This window comes from Bos mutus, chromosome 15 (assembly GCF_027580195.1).
Source record: "Bos mutus isolate GX-2022 chromosome 15, NWIPB_WYAK_1.1, whole genome shotgun sequence".
NCBI lineage: Eukaryota > Metazoa > Chordata > Mammalia > Artiodactyla > Bovidae > Bos > Bos mutus.
This window is the reverse complement of record NC_091631.1, coordinates 33,551,654-33,561,116: the sequence shown is the minus strand read 5'-3', so window position 1 is coordinate 33,561,116 and position 9,463 is coordinate 33,551,654. Positions and strand designations below refer to the sequence as shown.

General features: G+C 52.7%; 2 protein-coding genes across 7 annotated transcripts; one reads left to right on the top strand and one right to left on the bottom strand.

The window, feature by feature from the left end:
• Window positions 1–537: 537 nt before the first annotated feature.
• TAF10 (TATA-box binding protein associated factor 10) lies at window positions 538–1,967 on the top strand. The gene is made up of 5 exons (XM_070383849.1): window positions 538–810; window positions 949–1,103; window positions 1,345–1,409; window positions 1,499–1,613; window positions 1,797–1,967. Exons 1-5 carry the CDS (start codon window positions 579–581, stop codon window positions 1,884–1,886), a joined length of 657 nt encoding a protein of 218 aa, XP_070239950.1. The 5' UTR covers window positions 538–578; the 3' UTR covers window positions 1,887–1,967.
• ILK (integrin linked kinase) lies at window positions 1,935–9,410 on the bottom strand. Of its 6 annotated transcripts, none has more exons than XM_070383843.1 (13): window positions 9,279–9,410; window positions 8,706–8,823; window positions 4,540–4,705; window positions 4,278–4,373; window positions 4,011–4,107; window positions 3,833–3,916; window positions 3,648–3,733; window positions 3,410–3,519; window positions 3,175–3,302; window positions 2,958–3,079; window positions 2,763–2,862; window positions 2,525–2,655; window positions 1,935–2,346 (listed from the first exon to the last, which is right to left on the bottom strand). In XM_070383843.1, exons 2-13 carry the CDS (start codon window positions 8,792–8,794, stop codon window positions 2,197–2,199), a joined length of 1,359 nt encoding a protein of 452 aa, XP_070239944.1. In that variant the 5' UTR covers window positions 8,795–8,823; window positions 9,279–9,410; the 3' UTR covers window positions 1,935–2,196. The 6 variants fall into 6 exon arrangements, with proteins under 6 accessions (XP_070239944.1, XP_005907168.1, XP_070239945.1 ...); XM_005907106.3 differs by having other exon boundaries at window positions 8,706–8,818; window positions 9,279–9,393; XM_070383844.1 differs by having other exon boundaries at window positions 9,144–9,284.
• Window positions 9,411–9,463: the final 53 nt, after the last annotated feature.

Here is a 9,463-nt window from a genome sequence, read left to right as displayed (position 1 = left end):
GAGTCCTGGAACCAATCCTACCAACCTCTCACCACCTGTAAGGACGGTGGACTGTATCTCTCTCCCCATCTGCAACAGCACTGTGTCAGCTGTCCGGTTACCTTCACTTTGGGCAGCTGGCGGGTAAAGAGGCTATTCAACTCCACTACAAACCCTTAAAAGGCTGGATAAAGGAACTAGAAAAGATGCAGACTGGCAGGCGACCAACAGTCGAGAGGTGTCGGGGCGATGAGCCTCAAAGCAAGGATTTTAGGCGTCAGGCTGGGTGAGGGGCCCCAAACCCACAAAAAAGAATCCTCGACATTGAAGGGTTCCCATCCCAGAGGATCCACACTGGAGAACAGCGGGTCCGGACGCGAAATGTCCAAACTAGTGGCAGTTCCTCAACACTTGGTCTCCGCCCTCTGGCCTTTGTCCTGTAGCGGCTGGATGGGTGGGGAATAAAGGAAGGAGGCCTAAGGGAGGAGCAAACGTGGTGTGGGACGGACGAGTCGTGGGCGCGTGACGTCACCCCTGGTGTGTGCGTAACGTGAACGGAAGCGGAAGCGGCTCTGTTCGCCGCCTCTCCCACCGGCCCGATGAGCTGCAGTGGCTCCGGCGCGGACCCCGAGGCGGCGCCGGCCTCCGCCGCCTCGGCCCCGGGCCCGGCGCCCGCGGTCTCGGCCCCCGCCGCGCTGCCCGCCGGCACTGCCGCGGAGAACAAGGCCAGCCCCGCGGGGACGGCAGGGGGGCCTGGGGCTGGAGCCGCGTCAGGGGGCACTGGAGCCGTGGCGGCGCGGGCCGGGGAGCCTGCCGAGCGGCGCGGGGCGGGTGAGGGCCGGGACGGGTGAGGGCGAGGGCCGCGTTTTGGGCTGGGCCCAGCGGCGGGTGAGGGCAGAGGGTAAGACAGACCTAGCGGAACCCTCGAGCCTCCCACCTCCGTGTCTCAGTTTGCTGGTTTTCCTCCAGCTCCGGTGACGACTGGCGGCGCGGCGCCCCCGGAGGGGGCCATGTCTAACGGGGTTTACGTGCTGCCAAGCGCGGCCAATGGAGAGGTGAAGCCGGTGGTGTCCAGCACGCCTCTAGTGGACTTCCTGATGCAGCTGGAGGATTACACGCCTACGGTGGGCTTCCCGCCTGAACAAGGCTCCTGACTCGCTGTCATTGCCAACTTGTGCCACACCATCTGGATTTGCTGCGTCCTCTTGTGTTTATTTCCCTTCCTAGCTTTTGTGATTTTCCCTTTCTGCCCACCCAAACTGGGAACTTCCTGATAGCCAGGCCTGCCCTCCATTTCCCTTACCCCAACTCTCAGCCCCGCAGTACCCAGGGCTAACGCTTACAGTCGTCTAATTGATTTCTCAGATCCCTGATGCAGTGACTGGTTACTACCTGAACCGTGCTGGCTTTGAGGCCTCCGACCCACGCATGTGAGTAAACTCAGGGCAGGTTAGAGTGTTGGGTTGCTTGTGTGGAGTTTGTTGTCTATGACCTTCTCATACCATTTTTTTCTCTCTAGAATTCGGCTTATCTCCCTAGCTGCCCAGAAATTCATCTCAGATATTGCCAACGATGCCCTACAGCACTGCAAAATGAAGGGCACAGCCTCTGGCAGCTCCCGAAGCAAGAGCAAGGTGTGAGGGGAGGCTCATTGATTCAGTAATTACCTCCTACAGCAGCAGAGGCTTAAATTATCCTGAAACCCCTTTGAGGGAAATTAAGCCTTAGGGGAGGTGAAAGACCTACACAGGGTCACCCGCCTGGGATTGAAATCTGGAATTCCTGTGTTCAGCTGGTGCTCTTCCCTCTTCCCTCAGGACCGCAAGTACACTCTAACCATGGAGGACTTGACCCCTGCCCTCAGCGAGTATGGCATCAATGTGAAGAAGCCGCACTACTTCACCTGAGCCACCCAGTCTAAATGTACTTGTCTGTTCTCTTGTCCCCACACCAGCCTGTTTTCATAATAAACTTTATTGTGACAGGCAGGGCTGATCCCTCCCATGCTGGGAGACACCGTGTGGCAAGTGACAAAGCTTTGAGCCCATTCCCTTTTGGGGCCACAGTGGTAGGGATGGGGGCAGGGGATGGGCCCCATGGCTGGGGTAGTACCATGACTAGTGGCAAGGGAGGCAACCAGAGGCCTGCTGCTTTGGGGAGGTGCACTCCCTAACCGTGTCCTGACACCTCTGAAGTTCAGACAAGGACTTTCCAGCTCTACTTGTCCTGCATCTTCTCCAGGATAGGCACGATCATGTCAAACTTGGGTCGCTTAGCAGGGTCTTCATTCATGCAGATCTTCATGAGTTTACATACGTGGGGGGAAATGCCTGGTGGGATGGTAGGCCGAAGGCCTTCCAGTGCCACCTGAAAACAAGGAAAAACAAGGTGAGTCTCAGAACTTGAGTCTCATGTGGGGAGAGACGTCTAGCCCTCAGGACAGGATTCTGTATATTTGAATCAATGTGGCAGGAGCCCAGCCCCACTACAGTTGTCACTACCACTACAGTTCCCCCAACACAAGTATATCCAGTTATGCTCTCACCTTCATTCCAATTTCCATGTTGGAGAGGTCAGCAAAGGGTACCTCCCGTGTCACCAGTTCCCATAGAAGCACTGCAAAACTCCACATATCTGCTGAGCGTCTGTTTGTGTCTTCAGGCTTCTTTTGCAGAGCTGGAGGGACAGGACTTATCTGTTCCAGCTGCTTGTCCTGTCTCTGTTCCCTTCCATTACTACTGAGCTGCCCCTTCTCTGCCTCACATCATAATGCCATCACTCACCTTCAGGAGCCACCCAGGCAGGTGCATACATGCGCCCGGGGCACTGGAAGGAGAACTTGACGTCGGCCATACTGATTCGAGCAGTCATGTCCTCATCAATCTGAGGAAAAGAAGATAGTTGTGTGGAAGGAGGTAAGTCCTATTCTAGGGAAAGGACCTCTGGGGCCTGGGCCGGGAGTGAAGTTGTGATCTCACCATTACACTACGGCTGTTGAGTGCATGTCGTGGGATGAGGGGCTCTAGTGTGTGTAGGAAGGCCATGCCCCTTGCCATGTCCAATGCAAACTTCACAGCCTGGCTCTGGTCCACAACAAAATCTAATTGAGAAGGCAAGAGTTAAATCACTTGGAGAGGGTCACAGACTCTCCTTCCCCACACTCTGCTACAGTGAGATTTAGCACCCCGTACTCACTGGTGCCTTCATGTAGCACATTGTACAGGGATCCGTATGGCATCCAGTGTGTGATGAGGGTGGGGTGAGGAGCAGGTGGAGACTGACAGGCACCAAGCACTGGGAGCACATTGGGATGTGAGAAAATCCTGGAAGAGGGAGAGAATGTTCCTGGCTGAGATCCAGCATGAAAGATCTCCTGAGTGCTGGACAGGGTTCCTTGAAATCAAGGCTTCCAGTTTAGGCCTTGCCCCACCTGAGCCGGGGACACTCCTCATTGAAGTCTCTGCTCTTCCTTGTACTCCAGTCTCGAACCTTTAGCATCTTCACGACAATGTCATTGCCCTGCCAGCGGCCCTTCCATAGCTGAGGGGCAGATAAGGGTTAGAAGGCTTTAACTAAGGCCACTGTTTTCTTGCCTACTAGCTGGAGGAGAAACTTAAAACAGGTGCACAACAGGTAATATGGTGGGGTGGGGTGGGGTGGGGAGTTACCTCTCCAGAGTGATTCTCGTTGAGCTTCGCCAGGAAGTTGAGCTGTTTGAAGTCAATGCCGGAGTGTTTGTTCAGAGTCCCATTTCCTGAGAGTGTGGGCAGGTCAGGTACCCAGCTTCCCTCTTTCCCAGCCCCAGGAGTCCAGGACTATTCTCTCACCACCCCTCCCCTCACAGCTGACTCACGGGGCCGAGTGCGGGTAGTCCCCTTCCAGAATGTGTCCTTGTATGGTATACGGTTCAGATTCTGGCCCATCTTCTCTGCCCGCTCTGGGAAGAAAGACAAAAGTCTTGACCTCAGCTGTTGTGTGGAAAGAGACAGGCTAGGACAAGACGAGGACACAAGCAGTGGGTGGGGACAGACCTCGGAGCAGCTCTCTCAGGGGTGGCTTAGCTTTGTCCACAGGCATCTCTCCATACTTGTTACAGATGCTGACAAGGGCCCCATTTGCCACGAGGTCCTGGAATTAAGAGATGGCTGTGATGAGGGCATTCCCAACTAACCATGAGTGCAGATGCAGTACAAACCTTGTGAATGTTGTTCACAGGAAGGGTTGAGGGTTCCAGAGTCTCCCGCTCAAGCTCAGACTTCCTTCCCACCCATCCCAGAGCTCAGGGCCTGAGTACTCACCTCTGCCACCTGATCTTGGCCCCAGAAACAGGCATAGTGCAGGGGCACATTCCCATGCTCATTCACCGCATTGATGTCAGCTTTGTACTGCAGCAGCTGGTCCCCGTGGCCAAACAGAAAGAGGTAGAAGGTACAGTCAGTCCCAAATGAGAGAAGTGTACTGAGGCATGAAAGGAGGGAGATGAGTACACATACTTTGTACGTTATGTTATAGTGCCTGTGTCTTACTTCCAGGCATGTGCGTCAAAGGGTTCATACATACCTTCTGTACAATATCACGGTGCCCATGACTGGCTGCCAGGTGCAGAGGGGTATCATCCCCACGGTTCATCACATTGATTCGTGCCCCCCGCATGATCAGCATCTCAACCACAGCAGATCGGCCTTCTCGGCAGGCCCAGTGCAAGGGGGAGAAGCCATGATCGTCCCTTTGAGGAAGGCACAAGGGTCAATGATTTGGAAGTGGGATGGGGGCAAAGGCTTTGACACAGGAAAAACTTAATATTCACTCTGCATACTCTCCCTGGGAAGCCTTCCCTCTAGAACTTTGATGCTCTTCATGCCAGCAACTCCCAAAGCTGTCAGACCTTTGAGTGTCAAACCCAACCAACCACTACCTGAAATCCTAACAATTCCTGTTTTCATCTCCCTCTAGCCTTTCTTCCCTGGGTACTTTCTATCTCATTAAATGGTAACATTCTTCATCTGGTTTTCTCTGTACCCCTTTGGCAACATCTGTTAGTTCTTTCTGTTTTCACCACATCTTGTACACTGCCTTACTACATTATGGTACTTGTCACACTGGATTGTAAAAATCTGTTAAATGGGCTGTCTTGTCTATTAGACTAAGCTTCTTGAGAATTGACAACAGCTGTTCAGTGCATGTTAATACGAAGGAAGGGAAGCTTTGAGAAGAAAAGCCACAGTTTATGGAAGAGGAAGCAAGCTTACTGTTTGGTTTTGGTTCTGATACTGAAATTAAAATCTAAAAAGGGAATGGAATTAAACTGATGTTTGGAGGGGTTTATAATGAAAAGGAGAAAGGCTTTGGGTAAGTTATTCATGAGGCAGATACTGCCACATAAGACAGGATTCTTCTCAAGCAATCCTAGGTACAGAAAACAAGAAAATGAGAATGACTTAATTAGAAAGCTGTACCTAACTTTTTTCTTTTCCCAGGAACTTCTCTATTTTATAAAGTTAAATGTACAAAAAACAACAAAAAAACCCACAATTGGGTGGAAACTAGGCCTGCCTGACAGCCTGGGGCCATAAAAGGAAATTCCCTCCAGTCCTGGGCTGCAGATCCAAGGGGCGGAGCAAGGGGGCGGTCCCGTGGTCTGGGCCGTCAGCCTCCGGATGCCTTAGTGCTGCGGTCACTTCCCGTGTGGGGGCTCTAGGCAGGGCCTGGAGCCGATCAGGGGTATGGTCACCCCAGACAATCCAGATGTCCCCAAAGCCAAAATGGGTGGTGGGTGTGACCTTTAACTTACTGATTTCCCTCTACAGCTGCCCCCATCTGTTCACAAAGATAACCAAAAGCTTTCCTGGGAGGTATTTCCCTCCCTCTTCCTAAAGCAATCACCACCCCTTACTTATCAGTCAGTTTTGCATCCCAGCTCTTTAATTTGTGCCCCAGTTTATCAGCCGCTGGCAGTCTATGACCCCAGAGAAGGCCAGAGCCTGAGAGCAAAAGTATGGGCACAAGGGTTCTAACCACTGCCAGGCTCCGGTCACCCCAGAGCCTGAACTTTAATCCCAAAGAGACCAGCAGGAAATTGACCCTTACTTCATACCCACAATATAGCCAACTGGGGCCCCGAAGCCTGTCCACTCATACCTGCACCACTTTCACTAATACCACTCTTTCACCTTTTGGCAGCAGTCTTCCTAGATGCCAGCTTCATTGGAAAAAGTTACCTACCCTTTATGATGCCACCAACAAAATAGTAGCTGTGTTCTCTGTCTTTATCAGAGCACCGTTTGAAGAATTATATGAAAAATGGAACGAGTGTGAATTACAGAGAAATAGCGTAGAGTCTAATGGGGACCCATAAAGCCTGGATGAAAGTGACAGGTGATCCTTAACTCTCAAGCCTAAAATCTATTTTCTCCTCACTTTAAAAAAAATTCCACTATCCTGAATCAGCATCACTACTGCTTTTCTTGCCTTCCTGCCTCAGCCAACCTTAAAGAACTTGTCTACATTCACTTTCTCTACCTCACATTCAACCTGCCCAGGAGACCACTGACTTGAGGGCAAGCATTATGTCTGATTCTGGACTTCTAGCACCCAGTACATGTTCAGCATAGTTCCTTAAATGAAGGAACCAAGTATAGTATGGTTTTTTTCACTTGTTTTCCTCCGAAACAGCTCTCACAGAGATCATTAAATATATAATTAATTGTAAATTCAATGGTTATACTTTAGTGCTCAAGTTCTTTGACCTCTCAGCAGTCTAGAGTACCACTGACCACTCTCCTTTCATTGAAACATTCACTTCTTTAAGCCTTACTAGCATATTTTCCTGTTTCTTCTTCAACCTCTAGTTGCTCCTTTTTGGTCTGTAGGTTTCTCATCCCCTGTTTCATATCCACCTCTTCAGGTGCCATCTACATGCTGTGTGTGTGCCCGTGTGTGCTTGCGCATACATGCTTAGTCATGTCTGACTTTGCAACCCCATGGACCAGCCTGCCAGGCTGTGTGTATGTGTGTGTGTGTATGTGCATGCGTGCATACACACTCAGTCATGTCTGACTTTGCAACCCCATGGACCAGCCTGCCAGGCTGTGTGTGTAGTGTGTGTGTGCATGCGTGCATACACACTCAGTCATGTCTGACTTTGCAACCCCATGGACGAGCCTGCCAGGCTCCTCTGTCCATGGGATTTCTCAGGCAAGGATACTGGAGTGGGTTGCCATTTCCTGCTCCAGGGGCTCTTCCAGACCCAGGGGTTGAACCCTCATCTCCTGCAGGCTCCTGCACTGGCAAGTAGATCCTTTACTGCTGAGCCACCTGGGAAGCCCATCTTCATGCTGCTGCTGCTGCTAAGTTGCTTCAGTCGTGTCGGACTCTGTGCAGCCCCATAGACAGCAGCCCACCAGGCTCCCCCATCCCTGGGATTCTCCAGGCAAGAACACTGGAGTGGGTTGCCATTTCCTTCTCCCATGCGTGAAAGTGAAGTCGCTCAGTCGTGTCCGACTCTTAGCAACCCCATGGACTGCAGCCCACCAGGCTCTTCCGTCCATGGGATTTTCTAGACAAGAGTGCTGGAGTGGGGTGCCATTGCCTTCTCCGATCTTCATGCTAATATCGCCCAAATCTTTGTCTCCAAGTCACATCTCTCTCCTGGAATCCAGCAGCCTATTCCACATTTCCACTTTATTGTCACTTAAATGTGTCGAGTGGAACTCACCACCCTTCAGCCTTGTCCGTATCAATAAAAGGAACCACTATCTACCCAAGCCAGAACCCTGATCATCTTTGACCTTCCTCACTTTCCACACCAAGTCTCACCGATTCTTTATCCGAAAGATTTCAGGAATTTGATCACTTTTTTGCCTGCCCCAATTCTAGTCTAAGCCATCACCACTTAAGATGGGCTAGGCAGTTAGTTGCCTCTCTTCACATCACCATTTGCTCTTCACAGAGCATCCAAGATGACACTTAACAAATGGACAATCTCATCATTGCTGCTGCTGCTGAGTCGCTTCAGTCGTGTCCGACTCTGTGCAACCCCACAGACGGCAGCCCATCAGGCTCCCCCATCCCTGAGATTCTCCAGGCAAGAACACTGGAGTGGGTCGCCATTTCCCTCTCCAATGCATGAAAGTGAAAGTGAAGTAGCTCAGTTGTGTCCAACTAGCGACCTCATGGACTGCAGCCCACCAGGCTCCTCCGTCCATGGGGTTTTCCAGGCGAGAGTACTGGAGTGGTTGCTATTGCCTTCTCCCATTACATGGTTCTAAACCCTTGCCCTTGCAATAAAAACATTATTATAGCCTAAATACTCTTGCATGATCTGACTGACCCTTGCAGACCTTTCCAGTCTTAACTTCGGTCATTCTACACTTGTGCTTAGAGCTTTAGCCCACAGAAGCCCAGCAGTTTTCCCTCCTCTAGCCATATGGAGCTCCGGACAGTTTCTGGCACTCTGCTCCGTGTCTTGCCCCGTAGCTTTTGCCCATGAGCTTCACTGAGGTTAGAAAACTTCTCTGCAGACTCTGCCTGTAAATTCTTATTCAGTCAAGATTCAGCTCAAACAACAGCTTCCGGTGTGGAGACCCTCTGCCCCGCTGACAGGCTGTGCTTAACCCTCATCACACTGAATAGGAAAGTTAGCCGCCCGCACCAGAAGTGAGCACCCCACATCGCGGAAAGGAGTCTGTCTTTGCCCTTCCTCTCGCCCCCCAGCCACCCTAGCTCACCCCTGGTTGAGGTCGTTCTCCGTGTTGTCCAGCCACAGGCGGACCGCAACCGCGTTGCCCTCCCGGCACTGAGTGAAAATGTCGTCCATAGCAGCGTCCCGGCACAGAGTCCCCTAGACTGGGAAAGTGCGGGAACTGTAGAAGGATCTAGGGGGGTGGGTGAGCCCCAGGCTTTGTCCCCTACAGGAGAGAAGTGTGTTGGGCTGGGGGTCTGGGCTCTGCGTCCCCAGCTACTGGATGTGTGAAAGGAGTTAGGGAGGCAGCGGGATGGTCCTGGACTGTGTCCCTTGAGCGCGAGGGAAAGGCGGATCGGGCGAAGTAGGCGTTGATTAAGAGTCAGTGTCTCCCGAAGGGATGTCACGAGAGCAAGCACAGAGACCCTAACAGCGAACAGAGCTGGGGGTGGGGGTGGGGGTGGGGAGTTTAGGCGCCGTATACCCTGAAGGAGGCGATCGGAGGTCCTTGCCGGGGATCGCCCTCGTTCCTCACTCGGAACCGAGTAGATGGAGTGAGGGGTGACCGCCTGGTAGAGCTCGAGCCTTGGGGAGGGGGCACGGGTGCCCCCACACTCACCGGGACTCGGGCTAGAGGAGCCTTCTCCGGGAACTCCCGTCCGGCCGCGCCCGCCGCCCGGCCCCGCCCCTGGCCCTCTCAGGCCAGCGCGGGCCTCCTTCTCCCAGCCCCTCCCTCCCGCCTTTCTTGCCCTTCTAGTCCACCAGTGTTTAAACTCGATGGTTTTCGGCACTGCGCCGGCTGCT